General features: G+C 36.7%; 1 protein-coding gene across 1 annotated transcript; it reads right to left on the minus strand.

Moving 5' to 3' along the window:
• Positions 1-3,087: 3,087 nt before the first annotated feature.
• LOC132562281 (uncharacterized) lies at positions 3,088-20,589 on the minus strand. Its single transcript, XM_060227021.1, has 6 exons — positions 20,572-20,589; positions 12,858-14,691; positions 8,737-8,828; positions 7,805-8,080; positions 3,691-3,963; positions 3,088-3,563 (listed from the first exon to the last, which is right to left on the minus strand). Exons 1-6 carry the CDS (start codon positions 20,587-20,589, stop codon positions 3,390-3,392), a joined length of 2,667 nt encoding a protein of 888 aa, XP_060083004.1. The 3' UTR covers positions 3,088-3,389.
• Positions 20,590-20,798: the final 209 nt, after the last annotated feature.

Genomic DNA, 20,798 nt, shown 5'->3' on the forward strand with positions numbered 1-20,798 from the left:
TCACTTGAACAATAAGGACCTAATAAAAATATGTTGTAAACCACATACTATTTCCTGCCTGTATGGAAGTCTAAAATATTTCAAAACATTTTCAAGCCAACAATTCTGTGAGATAACTTATAATATAGTTATATATAACACATCACACAAAGACATGACAGAGGTGTATCTACTGAAAAGCCTGACAATCATAGTGTTTTGTTTAAATCATCTTTCCAATAAAAGTTGCCAAATCCTATGTTCATATTTCCTCCCGAAGAGCATGTCTTTTCTCATGAATCATATTCTGCTTGACATCTATCTTAAATATGATGAAAGAAATGAGTGATAAACTGACCAGTCATCACCTTTCTCTGTCAAAAAATATCACTTCAGCAAAAGTGTCAGAATGCAGATACTGCTATTAATATCTGCCTCGAGTAAGAGAAAGTAAGAGAAAGCAATCGAAATGACTGAGAAAGGAAATTGGCTATTGAAGGATGAGGCTTAGATGAAAAGGGTCTCTGCATCAGCAATCCACTGTATATATAAACCTGTTCTTGTTAAAAAATTATAAAAACGAAATCGAAACTGATAAGACTGAAAACATCATATCATGAAGTTCTATAGGAATCTCCACACTCACCAAGTTCAGACGTCTTCATACTCGTAAAGTACTACTGAAACTTGTGTAAAGATGTTCACACCTATACACAAACCTGAGTATCTAATCACACTCTAGTGTCTTCTATCAATAATACCAATTAAAATCAAATTCTCACACAACCATGTGACTGCTTTCTTACATGCATACAAGGTATAAGAAATGGTTATATGATTATCAACATACAAATTTATGGTTAAATATTAATTTTTTACATTCGAAACATTTTACAAGAATCTTGTCCCCATATAGTTTGTCACTCCAGTTGGATGGGAAATAATATGATCGGCACAGCAGTAATCCCCAAAAACTAAAACAATCAAAAACAGAGTATAAAAAATACCTTCAACTGATCAATATTGCTCCCAATGATACTAAAAGCTTCACACCTTACAATTCCCTTTATCTGCAAACACAAGACGAATATTGATAAAGCATTAAAATATCAGGACATACTAAAACCAACATCTTTAATAGCTTAATCACTATATACAATTTTCTTCTATTAAGTTGACATTCTTGTCTTACAAACAAGTGTTTTATTTCTTTTACAATATATACACATCCACTATACATCACAAAGTCTCCAACAACTCTGGCCTTCAACCAGACATGGCGATTTAGTCAGTATATCCTAAGTGTATGCAGTCCATTGATTAATGAAGGTCAGCCACGTTTTCACGTAGATTAAGTACAATAGGAAATACCAGATCTAAATTATGTACAGTGTAGGCCCTGCTAATGTACATGCAGTGTAGGCCCTGCTAATAATGTAGGCCCTGCTCATGTACAGGTACAGTGTAGGACCCACTAATGTACAGATAGTGTAGACTCCATAGAGTACAGGTTCATTGTGGGCCCTGCGAATATACCATGTATGCCCAGCTGGTGTACAGGAACATTGTTGACCCCACTAGTGTACAAGTAGAGTGTAGGGCCTGCTAGTGTACTGGTACAGTGTAGGCCCCACTAATGTACAGGTACAGTGTAGGCCCCACTAATGTACAGGTAGAGTGTAGGCCCTCCTAACATACCGGTACAGTGTAGGCCCCACTAATGTACAGGTACAGTGTAGGCCCCACTAACATACAGGTACAGTGTAGGCCCTGCTAACATACAGGTACAGTGTAGTCCCCACTAACATACAGGTACAGTGTAGGCCCTGCTAACATACAGGTACAGTGTAGGTCCTGCTAACATACAGGTACAGTGTAGGCCCCACTAATGTACAGGTACAGTGTAGCCCTGCTAACATACAGGTACAGTGTAGGCCCTGCTAACATACAGGTACAGTGTAGGTCCTGCTAACATACAGGTACAGTGTAGGCCCCACTAATGTACAGGTACAGTGTAGCCCTGCTAACATACAGGTACAGTGTAGGCCCCACTAATGTACAGGTACAGTGTAGCCCTGCTAACATACAGGTACAGTGTAGGCCCTCCTAACATACAGGTACATTGTAGGCCCCACTAATTTACAGGTACAGTGTTGGCCCCACTAACATACAGGTACAGTGTAGGCCCCACTAACATACAGGTACAGTGTAGGCCCTGCTAACATACAGGTACAGTGTAGGCCCCACTAATGTACAGGTACAGTGTAGGCACCACTAATGTACAGGTACAGTGTAGCCTTGCTAACATACAGGTACAGTGTAGGCCCTGCTAACATACAGGTACAGTGTAGTCCCCACTAACATACAGGTACAGTGTAGGCCCTGCTAACATACAGGTACAGTGTAGGTCCTGCTAACATACAGGTACAGTGTAGGCCCCACTAATGTACAGGTACAGTGTAGGCCTGCTAACATACAGGTACAGTGTAGGCCCTGCTAACATACAGGTACAGTGTAGGTCCTGCTAACATACAGGTACAGTGTAGGCCCCACTAATGTACAGGTACAGTGTAGCCCTGCTAACATACAGGTACAGTGTAGGCCCCACTAATGTACAGGTACAGTGTAGCCCTGCTAACATACAGGTACAGTGTAGGCCCTCCTAACATACAGGTACATTGTAGGCCCCACTAATTTACAGGTACAGTGTTGGCCCCACTAACATACAGGTACAGTGTAGGCCCCACTAACATACAGGTACAGTGTAGGCCCTGCTAACATACAGGTACAGTGTAGGCCCCACTAATGTACAGGTACAGTGTAGGCACCACTAATGTACAGGTACAGTGTAGCCTTGCTAACATACAGGTACAGTGTAGGCCCTGCTAACATACAGGTACAGTGTAGGCCCTGCTAACATACAGGTACAGTGTAGCCCTGCTAACATACAGGTACAGTGTAGGCCCCACTAATGTACAGGTACAGTGTAGCCCTGCTAACATACAGGTACAGTGTAGGCCCTATTAATGAACAGGTAAAGTGTAGGCCCCACTAATGTACAGGTACAGTGTAGGCCCCACTAGGTACAGATACAGTGTAGGCCTTACTAACATACAGGTACAGTGTAGGCCCCACTAGGTACAGATACAGTGTAGGTCCTACTAACATACAGGTACAGTGTAGGCCTTACTAACATACAGGTACAGTGTAGGCCCCACTAGGTACAGATACAGTGTAGGCCCTACTAACATACAGGTACAGTGTAGCCCTGCTAACATACAGGTACAGTGTAGGTCCCACTAACATACAGGTAGAGTGTAGGCCCTACTAGTGTGCAGGTACAGTGTAGCCCTGCTAACATACAGGTTAAGTGTAGGCCCCACTAATGTACAGGTACAGTGTAGGCCCCACTAGTGTACAGGTACATTGTAGTGACGATCATCCTCTGCCAGCAGACTGATAATTGGCTGTTGGTTGTCATCATTGTCTGGATAGTAGGACACAAAATCATCCTGGCCAAACTGACTGAGGCGGAACACACATATACGGACTCCAAGTACATGTCCTAGTAGAAACATTTCCACCTGAAACAAACAACAAAATTTTCATATTTGGATACATAAAATAAAAGGATAAAGGCTCCAATCTGTTATCAATACACAAATGGTACCTGTTCTAGACAAGACAAGTATTTATATTCTTTAGACTCACCTGCTCAAGGCCTGCTGTAGCTCCGACACAGTTGAGGTGATTAGTGACAAATTTAGCAGGTGTATCAGATGTGTCCCTTGCAAATAAGAGCCACACAAACAAGGGAACATCAGCTCCTGTCTGACTTTTGTTGTAAAGGCGCACTCCTTCAAGCAGCATTAGCAGTTTCACACCTTCCATCAGCATCACGTCACCAGCAGGATCAGAGTTCAGCAAGGACATAGCCCAAAGACGGCGCTCTTCATACAATGACATCTGCTCCACATCCTCAAACTGTAAATCGCAATGCAACAATTGGAAATGAAATGATTAAGGGAATGACATCAATCAACAGACACCAAAATATCAATCTAAGGATGACTCAAAACTCTTGGGAAAACCACCATCATCAGAAATTTCTTAAAAGACTCTTTGATATTGTAGTCTGTAGGAAAGATATACTAAATATGAGGTACACAAAAAGTGGTAGAACTCAAGGCCCTGCCGAGGGCTGACCATGAGGGACACAAAAAGTGGTAGAACTCAAGGCCCTGCCGAGGGCTGACCATGAGGGACACAAAAAGTTGTAGAACTCAAGGCCCTGCCGAGGGTTGACCATGAGGGGCACAAAAAGTGGTAGAACTAAAGGCCCTGCCGAGGGCTGACCATGAGGGACACAAAAAGTGGTAGAACTCAAGGCCCTGCCCAGGGCTGACCATGAGGGACACAAAAAGTGGTAGCTTTCAAGGCCCTGCCGAGGGCTGACCATGAGGGACACAAAAAGTGGTAGAACTCAAGGCCCTGCCGAGGGCTGACCATGAGGGACACAAAAAGTGGTAGAACTCAAGGCCCTGCCGAGGGCTGACCATGAGGGACACAAAAAGTGGTAGAACTCAAGGCCCTGCCGAGGGCTGACCATGAGGGACACAAAAAGTGGTAGAACTCAAGGCCCTGCCGAGGGCTGACCATGAGGGACACAAAAAGTGGTAGAACTCAAGGCCCTGCTGAGGGGTGACCATGAGGTTGGCATATTTCTGTCCTACAGACACACAAAATGAAGAGAATTTTTCTCTCATTTTCAAACATCATAATATCAAAAACAGTCGTAACTTATCTCTGCTGAACTCAAACGGTCAACATGATTTCTGAATTTAAACTTTTTCAACGATGCATTTTGTAAAAAGATGACAGCAAAAACATGATTCTCCATACCCATATTTAGAAAACATAGTTTGTATTAAAGAATGTCACCTCAACATCAAGCAACACCAATATCTGTATTCAAGGACTGGTTGTCTCCTTATATGGAGTAGTGTGTCTGATCTGTGAAGTCATGCGTGAATAGTCTCGACATTATTTTTACTATGTATCTGTGAAGCTATGCGTGGATAGTCTCAACATTATTTTTACTATGTATCTGTGAAGCCATGCGTGGATAGTCTTGACATTATTTTTACTATGTATCTGTGAAGCCATGCGTGGATAGTCTCGACATTATTTTTACTATGTATCTGTGAAGCCATGCGTGGATAGTCTCGACATTATTTTTACTATGTATCTGTGAAGCCATGTGTGGATAGTCTCGACATTATTTTTACTATGTATCTGTGAAGCCATGCGTGGATAGTCTCGACATTATTTTTACTATGTATCTGTGAAGCCATGCGTGGATAGTCTCGACATTATTTTTACTATGTATCTGTGAAGCCATGCGTGGATAGTCTCGACATTATTTTTACTATGTATCTGTGAAGCCATGTGTGGATAGTCTCGACATTATTTTTACTATGTATCTGTGAAGCCATGCATGGATAGTCTCGACATTATTTTTACTATGTATCTGTGAAGCCATGCGTGGATATTCTTTTTTACTATGAGTGTGATATACATATACATGTAGTCTTAAGTCACTGCTTGTATCTGGCACGTTAAGGTTCAGTATTATTGAACATTAAGCCACTAATATGTTGATTTATAATCTTACATTACATAACTTTTTTTTTTGTAACTTTTTATTTTTTTCTTCAAACAGGATACATTGCAAGACAATAAACATACCACACTTTCTCATTTATATTTTATATCCCATTCAGCTTTTCTTCTTTCAGTCACTCATCATACACCTACATTCATACATCACCTTCACTTCATCTATACAACACTCCCAACTGGTATATTAATTATATAGAATATATTCATTCATCCTTCACCTATACTACATTCACTCATATTTCACCTGCACCTCATTTATATAACAAAAACACTCATAAAAGATTGATTCACTTATATTTCATACACTACATTTTCACTAATTCTTCATATATATATCATACACCTATACAAACTCCCCTGAAGGATGTGTTCACTCATTTTTCCACTATGTATACATATTCACTCATTCTTTACCTATACAACACCTATACAAACATTCTTACATGTTATTATCACTCATACTTCACCCACTCAAAAAACACAGAACAAATACACATAACTACATAAAAGGAATATATCTCAGAAGGAGAAAGAGAGGAGAGAGAGAGAGAGAGAAGAGAGAGAGAGAGAGAAATTAAGAGGGAGCTGCCTGGGAATGTATAACCACATACTAGAAACACAAATTTATGATGCTAAGTTATCTCAATTAACTTTTCCCATTTCCTCCATACTTTTTAAAACTCATTCAGTACCAGATTCCCTTTTCCAGTAGCTATGAATTTCTGGACACAATATGTTTCCTTAATTAGATTCTTGAGACCATGAATAGATAATTCCGTTTTTAAACATCTAGAGCTATAGATGTACTGTTTCATTATCAATATTATTGTGTTGTCCACTACAAAATTGATATTGTTCCTATTCAATATTCCAAATAAAAAGGATTCTTTATTATATGCAAAAGGTATTGAAAGACTGTCCACAAGATATTCAAAATTCTGTAAAAATCTTTGTACTTTTTCACATTCCCATAGGGCATGAATAATTGTTTCTGGTTCTGTTCCACACTGGAAACAGGAAGAACTATTTTCTATCCCTATTTTTGATAGGTAAGTGTTAGTAGTTAAAATATGCTGATTTATCCTATACTGTAACCAGTGTAATTTGGTATTTTTTGTTACTTTAAAAGGCAATTTGTATATTTGTTTCCATTTTTCGTCACTGTATACAAACATGGTGTTCCATTTTTGTTTACCTGTAGACAATGTATTGTTGTGACATAATAAAAGATAAAAATCTTTTGATCCTTTTTTATTTTTAAAGTAAATCTCAAAAGCCTTTGGTAACTATGGGTATACAACTGGATGATTGGTAATATCTGTGTCAGAAATAAGCTTTTTAACAATATGAATTACCCCCTGATATTCTAAAAAATTAGTTGGCACGCCATATCTGGTTACAAATTCCTGAAAACTATAGAAGACTCCTGAATTAATATTCTTTATCAAATCATTAATTATCATAACCCCTTTGGAGTACCATTTCTTATAAAAAAGCGTCTTGTCCCCCACTCTTATCTTATTGTTATGCCAAAGTGGTGTTTTTAATATTGATGTTGTCTTATTTGAGAAAAGTTCCTTTGTCCGGCTAAGTTCTATGTGAGCTTTAAAGACATCTTTCCAAAACTGATTTTTACATATTTTGAGGTATTCATTTATAAATTGTGGTCCACAACTCATTAACATAGTTATATCAATGTTTACATTACATAACTTGATATTACTACATCAAGTTGCATTGTAACAGTAGGAACGAGTCAGCTTATGCTCAGAGCTGTTGATCAAGTACAATGAACCATGATGACATGTGAAATCTAAGACTTGTTAGGTGATGGTAATCATTATATGTACTGTGACAACAGGTGTGATATAACACTTGTTAGGAGATGATAATTATCACAAGTGGCACAGGTACACAGAATAACAAACTTATTACTGTATGGGCCTTGAGCTTGATGTACAGATTTCATGAGAGTATAGATCATTTGGTGTAAAATTTGTATTGACAGACCTACTAAATATACTAAATGGACTCATTATTAGTACATAAAATCAAATAGCCACTCCAGGCAAGATCTACAAAAATAATACATAATGGTATGTGTAACTCCAGCCACATTGTTCACTTGACACTTTATCCATACCTTGGAGAATAAGTAAGTAAGGCAGGCTTTCATCTGTGACAGTGGTTCCTGTGGGGCAAGACGACCAGCAAAGTTCCAGTTGCTGAGATTGGAGGCAGGATCAGTAAAAGTCCTTTCTAGGGTAGAAAGGGTGTCATCAAGTGATCCCCACATACCCCTCAGACTGAGCATATCACACAAACACTGGAACACACATCCACGGATCCCACAGTAATTGTCTCCCCTTATCTGCTGCAGGCTCTGACAGTTGGTTACCGTGAATACCTCTGTGTAGGCCTAACAAAGGCAAAGCAAAATATCACTCTTCTCTCTAAAATTTATTTTTATCAAGATTTCAATTTAGATTCAACCAGCATTTACAGATAAAACACTAAAGTTAAGTGTTCTATTCAGCAATGCACAGATGTATCTATATGTTTGTGAACAATGTCAGTTGGTTCTGTATGAAGAAGAAACAAGACATATCTATTTTTGGCTGCCATGTTATAAATTTCTTATCAAGCTCAAATGAAATAAGCAAACAAAAAGAACAAAAAGATCTTCAAGGAAGTCATAGAATAAATACTTTATATATATGTATAAAGTAACCAACAACTCCATGTCATATTTAAAATGTCTTCCTGGTGACAAAATCAATACAAGAAGACCCAGCTTTTTCTCAGATAGAACATGTACAAATAAGAATTTAACGTGAATAATTCCATCCAAGTGACCTGAATGTAAATAGGTACATATTCTGTTTAGGGAGCCTCAGAGCTTCTAAATTTGATCCACTTGCATTTTGGTAGCTCCTAATTCTTTAAATTAGTCTCTTATATGAGTATGCACAACTACTAACGTTTTTTTCAACACCTGATTTAAGGTATTGCATCGTTTGCAAACCAACTTCTTTATAATCATATATACAGATGTAAAAACGCTCTAATATGTACCTGTTTGATGGTAATGGCTTTCTCTGTTTCTCCTCTCCATTCTTGCTCAGCATATTCCAACATATTCACATGTTCCCCAACTTGGACCTGACCTGTGGTTATCAAAATTTTATCATTTTGAATATGTCAGTTTTGTCCTCAGATAAGATATACTTGGTTACTGTCGTCCCAGAGAAGTGGTTCCCTCAAATAACTGATTCTAACTGTAATATTTCCTCGCTGAAGATTATATAGTACATCAATACATAAATCACAGTTGTCAAAAACAAAAATAATCTTGACCTAATAACCTACATACAGTACTCACTGATTTGACTTCCAAATGACCTTGACCTAATAAGACCCACACACTGTACCTTATGTAATCATGAAGAATCCCTAGTTGTACTGAAACTTAATCATCAAAAATCTCTAGTTATACTGACACCTAAATATGAGAATCTCTAGTTATACTGAAACTTGATCTTCAGGAATCTTTAGTTATACTGAAACTTAATCATGAAGAATCTCTAGTTATACTGAAACCTAAACATGAAGATTCTCTAGTTATACTGAAACCTTATCATGGAGAATCTCTAGTTATACTGAAACCTTATCATGAAGAATCTCTAGTTATACTGAAACCTAAACATGAAGATTCTCTAGTTATACTGAAACCTTATCATGGAGAATCTCTAGTTATACTGAAACCTTATCATGAAGAATCTCTAGTTATACTGAAACCTTATCATGAAGAATCTCTAGTTATACTGAAACTTAATCATGAAGAATCTCTAGTTATACTGAAACCTTAATCTCTAGTTATACTGAAACCTTATCATGAAGAATCTCTAGTTATACTGAAACCTTATCATGAAGAATCTCTAGTTATACTGAAACTTAATCATGAAGAATCTCTAGTTATACTGAAACTTAATCATGAAGAATCTTTAGTTATACTGAAACCTTATCATGAAGAATCTCTAGTTATACTGAAACCTTATCATGAAGAATCTCTAGTTATACTGAAACTTGATTGTGAAGAATCTCTAGTTATACTGAAACCTTATCATGAAGATTCTCTAGTTATACTGAAACCTTATCATGGAGAATCTCTAGTTATACTGAAACCTTATCATGAAGAATCTCTAGTTATACTGAAACCTTATCATGAAGAATCTCTAGTTATACTGAAACCTTATCATGAAGAATCTCTAGTTATACTGAAACCTTATCATGAAGAATCTCTAGTTATACTGAAACTTAATCATGAAGAATCTCTAGTTATACTGAAACCTTATCATGAAGAATCTCTAGTTATACTGAAACCTTATCATGAAGAATCTCTAGTTATACTGAAACCTTATCATGAAGAATCTCTAGTTATACTGAAACTTAATCATGAAGAATCTCTAGTTATACTGAAACCTTATCATGAAGAATCTCTAGTTATACTGAAACTTGATAGTGAAGAATCTCTAGTTATACTGAAACCTTATCATGAAGATTCTCTAGTTATACTGAAACCTTATCATGGAGAATCTCTAGTTATACTGAAACCTTATCATGAAGAATCTCTAGTTATACTGAAACCTTATCATGAAGAATCTCTAGTTATACTGAAACCTTATCATGAAGAATCTCTAGTTATACTGAAACCTTATCATGAAGAATCTTTAGTTATACTGAAACTTAATCATGAAGAATCTCTAGTTATACTGAAACTTGATCTTCAGGAATCTTTAGTTATACTGAAACCTTATCATGAAGAATCTCTAGTTATACTGAAACCTTATCATGAAGAATCTCTAGTTATACTGAAACTTAATCATGAAGAATCTCTAGTTATACTGAAACTTAATCATGAAGAATCTCTAGTTATACTGAAACTTTATCATGAAGAATCTCTAGTTATACTGAAACTTGATCTTCAGGAATCTTTAGTTATACTGAAACCTTATCATGAAGAATCTCTAGTTATACTGAAACTTGATCTTCAGGAATCTTTAGTTATACTGAAACCTTATCATGAAGAATCTCTAGTTATACTGAAACTTGATCTTCAGGAATCTTTAGTTATACTGAAACCTTATCATGAAGAATCTCTAGTTATACTGAAACCTTATCATGAAGAATCTCTAGTTATACTGAAACCTTATCATGAAGAATCTTTAGTTAAACTGAAACTTGATCTTCAGGAATTTTTAGTTATACTGAAACTTGATTGTGAAGAATCTTTAGTTATACTGAAACCTAATCATGAAGAATCTCTAGTTATACTGAAACCTTATCATGAAGAATCTCTAGTTATACTGAAACTTTATCATGAAGATTCTCTAGTTATACTGAAACTTGATTGTGAAGAATCTTTAGTTATACTGAAACCTTATCATGAAGAATCTCTAGTTATACTGAAACTTGATTGTGAAGAATCTCTAGTTATACTGAAACCTTATCATGAAGAATCTCTAGTTATACTGAAACCTTATCATGAAGAATCTCTAGTTATACTGAAACCTTATCATGAAGAATCTCTAGTTATACTGAAACTTGATTGTGAAGAATCTCTAGTTATACTGAAACCTTATCATGAAGAATCTTCAGTTATACTGAACTATGATTGTGAAGAATATCACTATCTCTTGATAGAAGTTACTGGAAAACAGACCTGACATACTAATTAATGGTGATCCATCTACCTGTACAAAACGGACCTGACATACTTATTAATGGTGATCCATCTACCTGTAGAAAACAGACCTGACATACTTATTAATGGTGATCCATCTACCTATAGAAAACAGACCTGACATACTAATTAATGGTGATCCATCTACCTGTAGAAAACAGACCTGCTAATCCATGGTGATCCATCTACCTGTACAAAACAGACCTGCTAATTCATGGTGGTCCATCTACCTGTACAAAACAAGCCTGATATTAATGGTGATCAATCTACCTGTACAAAACAGACCTGACATACTAATTAATGGTGATCAATCTACCTGTACAAAACAGACCTGTTAATTCATGGTGATCCATCTACCTGTACAAAACAGACCTGATATTAATGGTGATCAATCTACCTGTACAAAACAGACCTGACATACTAATTAATGGAGATCCATCTACCTGTACAAAACAGACCTGACATACTAATTAATGGTGATCAATCTACCTGTACAAAACAGACCTGCTAATTCATGGTGATCATTCTACCTGTAGAAAACAGACCTGACATACTATTTAATGCTGATCTACCTACCTGTACAAAACAGACCTGATATTAATGGTGATCCATCTACCTGTACAAAACAGACCTGACATACTAATTAATGGTGATCCATCTACCTGTAGAAAACAGACCTGACATACTTATTAATGGTGATCAATCTACCTGTAGAAAACAGACCTGCTAATTCATGGTGATCCATCTACCTGTAGAAAACAGACCTGACATACTAATTAATGGTTATCAATCTACCTGTACAAAACAGACCTGACATACTTATTAATGGTGATCAATCTACCTGTACAAAACAGACCTGCTATTAATGGTGATCAATCTACCTGTAGAAAACAGACCTGCTAATTCATGGTGATCCATCTACCTGTAGAAAACAGACCTGACATACTAATTAATGGTTATCAATCTACCTGTACAAAACAGACCTGACATACTTATTAATGGTGATCAATCTACCTGTACAAAACAGACCTGCTATTAATGGTGATCCATCTACCTGTTCAAAACAGACCTGCTATTAATGGTGATCCATCTACCTGTACAAAACAGACCTGACATACTAATTAATGGTGATCCATCTACCTGTAGACAACAGACCATTGTAGTAGAGTTATTGCCCTCATACACCTGTAGACAACAGACCATTCTAGTAGAGTTATTGCCCTCATACACCTGTAGACAACAGACCATTCTAGTAGAGTTATTGCCCTCATACACCTGTAGACAACAGACCATTGTAGTAGAGTTATTGCCCTCATACACCTGTAGACAACAGACCATTCTAGTAGAGTTATTGCCCTCATACACCTGTAGACAACAGACCATTCTAGTAGAGTTATTGCCCTCATACACCTGTTGCTGATTGACTCTGTGTACAAATTTGCATGTTACTTACTTGCTGAGGTTTGGTCAATTCTGGGATAGTTTTCTTCTCCTGTGCCATCATTAAAGGAGTCTGTCTCTAGGTCATCGCATGTTGTGTGGCCATTCTCGCTATCTGCTGCAGAAAAGCCATTGCTGCTCTCTTCTTTTTGCACAATGACATTTCCTGTGTCTTCTTCAGCTATGTCCTTGAATTGTGAATTAACAGGTAAATTTCCAGGGTCCATGTCATAGTACTCCCATGACAAGTCAACACTGTCTGAGTGAATGTGCTGTGGACTGAAGGAAGAATCACTGTGAGATTGACTAGAATTCCCAGACACACAATGTCTTAGCTTCTTGTTACTCAGTAAGGCATCATTCTGTACACGCACAGGAGAAGCAGGAACTGACTTTGACTCTGTGTCTACACACAAACTGGGAAGAGTGGTCGCATTACCACCACTTGTATTAGCTGACTTACTCATAAGTTCTGCCAATTTGGTATTTAAAGATATAAACTCCTCATCTAAATGACCAATCTCCCCTTCTATTTTAGAAAACTCTTGTTCAGCTAATGAGCCTTCAATGTTAAAAATCTCACTATCAGAGGTTGCCAGATCAGATAGACTCTCCTGACGACTGGACACACCACTACTTGTTGCTCGGTGGTATGGTGAGATGTCAGGAGAAGTCTCCAGTGATGTAGAATTACTTCCCCCTGTTGTATATTCATGGAGTCGGTGTAACAGGGACTGTTGGAAACATCGGTCAAACTTTCTGTCACTGTGACGGGACGACATGCTATCAGTTGTTCCCTCGTCATCTACACTCATGTTCCCTGAGGAGCTTGAGTGCCCGTGTACGTGACTATTGGCAGACTTGTACGGAGACGATGAATTGCTATCCCCTGAGGATGTGTTGTATGAATGTGGTTTTGCTGTGTTCTGGATAAAATCCCCTACTGTAGTGTGAATGTGGTTATCCACAGTGTCTATGATTGTAGGGGCATTGTCCAGATTCTCTGTCAAATGTTGCTGTAATGTCTGGTTGTGAAGCATGTTGTTCTTATTGTCCGTGTTCTCCACATTTGTGATGGATGTGTTTGCATCAGGGGCACTGGCATCCTTGTCCTCATCCTGATCCGATATTGACATTGCCCCACTTGAGGACATTATACCAGACATGGCCCCGCTTGAGGACATTGGACCAAATGCAACATAATTTTCCACAACAGATTTGTCTGTCTCATTACTACTAGTAGGGGTAGTACTGTGAGTTATCCCCCTTGAATTTGTTATATGTGCGTAGGCTAAAGCTTCCTCCTCTGATGGTGGGGTGAGGAGAACCGAACAGTCAACAACCCCAACTCTAGAATTTTCAGAACCAGTTGTCTCCCCTTGTGGTATAGTAGTATCCACATTATCTTTCTCTATCGTCACTTCTAACTCTGTTCGGTCATCTGCGACTTTCCTAGGGATACCATTTGTTTCACAAAATTTCTCATGATCAAAGCCATATCTAATATTTCTTTCACTAAGAGAACGGATACTCAGGTTTCCCTTAAGGGACCCCGATTCTCCATCTGACGCATCATGGGATATGTTCAGGAGGTTATCCCCTTCATCACTACTCACACTGACACTATCACGAGGCCTTGGCCTACGTGGCCTTGCCTTATCCGCATTTATAGACTTGCGTTGTTTACGGCGACGCTGACGTGGTTTTGTTGGAGACATTGGGATGTTAGCAGACCGTTCAGGTAAACCTACTACGATGTCCTCACGAGCATTGTAGCGGATCGAAGGAGATTCTTCATTGGACCCAGTGTTACCCATACCGCTCGCTCCTTCGTCATGATTTGTCTCCTACAAATTTAAACAATTTAAAATAAAACAACAAGAAAAAATTCAGAATGTTGGCTTTTTAGAAAAAGTTATCAAAACAAGAAATGTAGGACACCGTTTAACAGGATATAGTTACCAAAACAAGATATGTAGGACACTGTTTATCAGGATATAGATACCAAAACAAGATATGTAGGACACTGTTTATCAGGATATAGTGACCAAAACAAGATATGTAGGACACTGTTTAACAGGATATATTTACCAAAACAAGATATGTAGGACAGTGTTTAACAGGATATAGTGACCAAAACAAGATATGTAGGACAGTGTTTAACAGGATATAGTTACCAAAACAAGATATGTAGGACACTGTTTAACAGGATATAGTGACCAAAACAAGATATGTAGGACACTGTTTATCAGGATATATTTACCAAAACAAGATATGTAGGACACTGTTTATCAGGATATAGTGACCAAAACAAGATATGTAGAACACTGTTTATCAGGATATAGTGACCAAAACAAGATATGTAGGACACTGTTTATCAGGATATAGTGACCAAAACAAGATATGTAGGACACTGTTTATCAGGATATAGTGACCAAAACAAGATATGTAGGACACTGTTTATCAGGATATAGTGACCAAAACAAGATATGTAGGACACTGTTTATCAGGATATAGTGACCAAAACAAGATATGTAGGACACTGTTTATCAGGATATAGTGACCAAAACAAGATATGTAGGACACTGTTTATCAGGATATAGTGACCAAAACAAGATATGTAGGACACTGTTTATCAGGATATAGTGACCAAAACAAGATATGTAGGACACTGTTTATCAGGATATAGTGACCAAAACAAGATATGTAGGACACTGTTTATCAGGATATAGTGACCAAAACAAGATATGTAGGACACTGTTTATCAGGATATAGATACCAAAACAAGATATGTAGGACACTGTTTAACAGGATATAGAGGACACTGTTTATCAGGATATAGTGACCACAACAAGATATGTAGGACACTGTTTAACAGGATATAGTGACCAAAACAAGATATGTAGGACACTGTTTAACAGGATATAGTGACCAAAACAAGATATGTAGGACACTGTTTAACAGGATATAGTGACCAAAACAAGATATGTAGGACACTGTTTAACAGGATATAGTGACCAAAACAAGATATGTAGGACACTGTTTATCAGGATATAGTGACCAAAACAAGATATGTAGGACACTGTTTATCAGGATATAGTGACCAAAACAAGATATGTAGGACACTGTTTATCAGGATATAGTGACCAAAACAAGATATGTAGGACACTGTTTATCAGGATATAGTGACCAAAACAAGATATGTAGGACACTGTTTATCAGGATATAGTGACCAAAACAAGATATGTAGGACACTGTTTATCAGGATATAGTGACCAAAACAAGATATGTAGGACACTGTTTATCAGGATATAGTGACCAAAACAAGATATGTAGGACACTGTTTATCAGGATATAGTGACCAAAACAAGATATGTAGGACACTGTTTATCAGGATATAGTGACCAAAACAAGATATGTAGGACACTGTTTAACAGGATATAGTGACCAAAACAAGATATGTAGGACACTGTTTATCAGGATATAGTGACCAAAACAAGATATGTAGGACACTGTTTAACAGGATATAGTGACCAAAACAAGATATGTAGGACACTGTTTAACAGGATATAGTGACCAAAACAAGATATGTAGGACACTGTTTAACAGGATATAGTGACCAAAACAAGAAATGTAGGACAGTGTTTAACAGGATATAGTGACCAAAACAAGAAATGTAGGACAGTGTTTAACAGGATATAGTGACCAAAACAAGATATGTAGGACAGTGTTTAACAGGATATAGTGACCAAAACAAGATATGTAGGACACTGTTTAACAGGATATAGTGACCAAAACAAGATATGTAGGACACTGTTTAACAGGATATAGTGACCAAAACAAGATATGTAGGACACTGTTTAACAGGATATAGTGACCAAAACAAGATATGTAGGACACTGTTTAACAGGATATAGTGACCAAAACAAGATATGTAGGACACTGTTTAACAGGATATAGTGACCAAAACAAGATATGTAGGACACTGTTTAACAGGATATAGTGACCAAAACAAGATATGTAGGACACTGTTTAACAGGATATAGTGACCAAAACAAGATATGTAGGACACTGTTTAACAGGATATAGTGACCAAAACAAGATATGTAGGACACTGTTTAACAGGATATAGTGACCAAAACAAGATATGTAGGACACTGTTTAACAGGATATAGTGACCAAAACAAGATATGTAGGACACTGTGACCAAAACAAGATATGTAGGACACTGTTTAAACAGGATATAGTGACCAAAACAAGAAATGTAGGACACTGTTTAACAGGATATAGTGACCAAAACAAGATATGTAGGACACTGTTTAACAGGATATAGTGACCAAAACAAGATATGTAGGACACTGTTTAACAGGATATAGTGACCAAAACAAGATATGTAGGACAGTGTTTAACAGGATATAGTGACCAAAACAAGATATGTAGGACACTGTTTAACAGGATATAGTGACCAAAACAAGATATGTAGGACACTGTTTAACAGGATATAGTGACCAAAACAAGATATGTAGGACACTGTTTAACAGGATATAGTGACCAAAACAAGATATGTAGGACACTGTTTAACAGGATATAGTGACCAAAACAAGATATGTAGGACACTGTTTAACAGGATATAGTGACCAAAACAAGATATGTAGGACACTGTTTAACAGGATATAGTGACCAAAACAAGATATGTAGGACACTGTTTAACAGGATATAGTGACCAAAACAAGATATGTAGGACACTGTTTAACAGGATATAGTGACCAAAACAAGATATGTAGGACACTGTTTAACAGGATATAGTGACCAAAACAAGATATGTAGGACACTGTTTAACAGGATATAGTGACCAAAACAAGATATGTAGGACACTGTTTATCAGTATATAGTGACCAAAACAAGATATGTAGGACACTGATATTGACCAAAACAAGATATGTAGGACACTGTTTAACAGGATATAGTGACCAAAACAAGATATGTAGGACACTGTTTAACAGGATATAGTGACCAAAACAAGATATGTAGGACATAACAGGATATAGTGACCAAAACAAGATATGTAGGACACTGTTTAACAGGATATAGTGACCAAAACAAGATATGTAGGACACTGTTTAACAGGATATAGTGACCAAAACAAGATATGTAGGACACTGTTTAACAGGATATAGTGACCAAAACAAGATATGTAGGACACTGTTTAACAGGATATAGTGACCAAAACAAGATATGTAGGACACTGTTTAACAGGATATAGTGACCAAAACAAGATATGTAGGACACTGTTTAACAGGATATAGTGACCAAAACAAGATATGTAGGACACTGTTTAACAGGATATAGTGACCAAAACAAGATATGTAGGACACTGTTTAACAGGATATAGTGACCAAAACAAGATATGTAGGACACTGTTTAACAGGATATAGTGACCAAAACAAGATATGTAGGACACTGTTTAACAGGATATAGTGACCAAAACAAGATATGTAGGACACTGTTTAACAGGATATAGTGACCAAAACAGGATCTAGATATGTAGGACACTGTTTAACAGGATATAGTGACCAAAACAAGATATGTAGGACACTGTTTAACAGGATATAGTGACCAAAACAAGATATGTAGGACACTGTTTAACAGGATATAGTGACCAAAACAAGATATGTAGGACACTGTTTAACAGGATATAGTGACCAAAACAAGATATGTAGGACACTGTTTAACAGGATATAGTGACCAAAACAAGATATGTAGGACACTGTTTAACAGGATATAGTGACCAAAACAAGATATGTAGAACACTGTTTAACAGGATATAGTGACCAAAACAAGATATGTAGGACACTGTTTAACAGGATATATATAGGATATAGACCAAATGTAGGACACTGTTTAACAGGATATAGTGACCAAAACAAGATATGTAGGACACTGTTTAACAGGATATAGTGACCAAAACAAGATATGTAGGACACTGTTTAACAGGATATAGTGACCAAAACAAGATATGTAGGACACTGTTTAACAGGATATAGTGACCAAAACAAGATATGTAGGACACTGTTTAACAGGATATAGTGACCAAAACAAGATATGTAGGACACTGTTTATCAGGATATAGTGACCAAAACAAGATATGTAGGACACTGTTTATCAGGATATAGTGACCAAAACAAGATATGTAGGACACTGTTTAACAGGATATAGTGACCAAAACAAGATATGTAGGACACTGTTTATTAGGATATAGTGACCAAAACAAGATATGTAGGACACTGTTTATCAGGATATAGTGACCAAAACAAGATATGTAGGACACTGTTTATCAGGATATAGTGACCAAAACAAGATATGTAGGACACTGTTTATCAGGATATAGTAGATATGTAGATGTAGGACACTGTTTATCAGGATATAGTGACCAAAACAAGATATGTAGGACACTGTTTAACAGGATATAGTGACCAAAACAAGATATGTAGGACACTGTTTATCAGGATATATTTACCAAAACAAGAAATGTAGGACACTGTTTATCAGGATATAGTGACCAAAACAAGATATGTAGGACAGTGTTGATCAGGATATAGTGACCAAAACAAGATATGTAGGACAGTGTTTATCAGGATATAGTGACCAAAACAAGATATGTAGGACACTGTTTAACAGGATATAGTGACCAAAACAAGATATGTAGGACAGTGTTTAACAGGATATAGTGACCAAAACAAGATATGTAGGACACTGTTTAACAGGATATAGATACCAAAACAAGATATGTAGGACACTGTTTAACAGGATATAGTGACCAAAACAAGATATGTAGGACACTGTTTAACAGGATATAGTGACCAAAACAAGATATGTAGGACACTGTTTAACAGGATATAGTTACCAAAACAAGAAATGTAGGACAGTGTTTATCAGGATATAGTGACCAAAACAAGATATGTAGGACACTGTTTAACAGGATATAGATACCAAAACAAGATATGTAGGATATTGGTTAAAAATTTGTAACAAATACAGAAGTGTTATAATGCAAACACAGAACAATTGTTCAATAGGGCCTGTATCACCCATATTGTTTGGTTTAACTGAAAGTACTTTATTTAAACTAAAGGAAAATTATTCAAAAAATTGATATATATATGTTCAACTAGGGCCTGCAACTTCTGCAATGAGGGGTTAAAAGCCACTTACTAAACGAAAAAATAAGGTCAAAACTAACTACTACTGAGAGTTTTATACTTTCACTATAACAATTAAATTTGATGACTATATTCAGTATACAACCCTGTGTGCTTACCACTTGTACAAATATAATCATCACTTACCTTTGAACTTATTGTAAGGTACAAACTGACAGGTTGTTTGTGTATAAAACAATAAAAATTGTTGTTATCTCCAACATACATGATAATACTTTAAATTAACACACAACAGTGCTCAACATCTATAATGTTAGTCAGCAGCTTTAATTTGATATAAAGTGGATTTCTATTTTAATGTATCATAAGACTATTAATAATCTGTTGACTAGACGATAAATGACAAAAACTTCCCTATGAAACTGAATCCTGTGATAATTCCCAGTAGATAATACATGAAGTAGGTTTTCTGATGACTCATAATTTAGGTCACATTTACATAGATACAACAGGATATTACTGTCTCCACATGTGAATCTAGATTACAGTAGATACATGTGTATATACATAACTACTAGCAGTCATTGTTGAGTACATGGTCTGGGTTAGATTGAGTCCAGCCAGTCAAACTCAACCAAATCAATATTCACAATTCAAATCTATATTTTACCATGGAAAGGCCTGCAATGTGTAAAGCGGTAATGATAATGAAACAGAGACTGATAAACCTACCCTTCCTAGTGACCTTTAGCACTCTGATATTTTATCTGTATCATTCTGCAACTCTACATCCT

Source organism: Ylistrum balloti, unplaced genomic scaffold, assembly GCF_031769215.1.
Source record: "Ylistrum balloti isolate Yb309-2 unplaced genomic scaffold, AGI_CSIRO_Ybal_v1 Utg371386, whole genome shotgun sequence".
Taxonomy (NCBI): Eukaryota; Metazoa; Mollusca; class Bivalvia; order Pectinida; family Pectinidae; genus Ylistrum; species Ylistrum balloti.

Excerpts from the sequence above, each read along its gene's own strand:
- LOC132562281 (XM_060227021.1), bottom strand. Across the intron at positions 8,081-8,736 it reads AAGCCATTACCATCAAACAG|GCCTACACAGAGGTATTCAC; the intron begins GTACATATTAGA and ends TGCCTTTGTTAG. Across the intron at positions 3,964-7,804 it reads TTACTTACTTATTCTCCAAG|TTTGAGGATGTGGAGCAGAT; the intron begins GTATGGATAAAG and ends TGCGATTTACAG.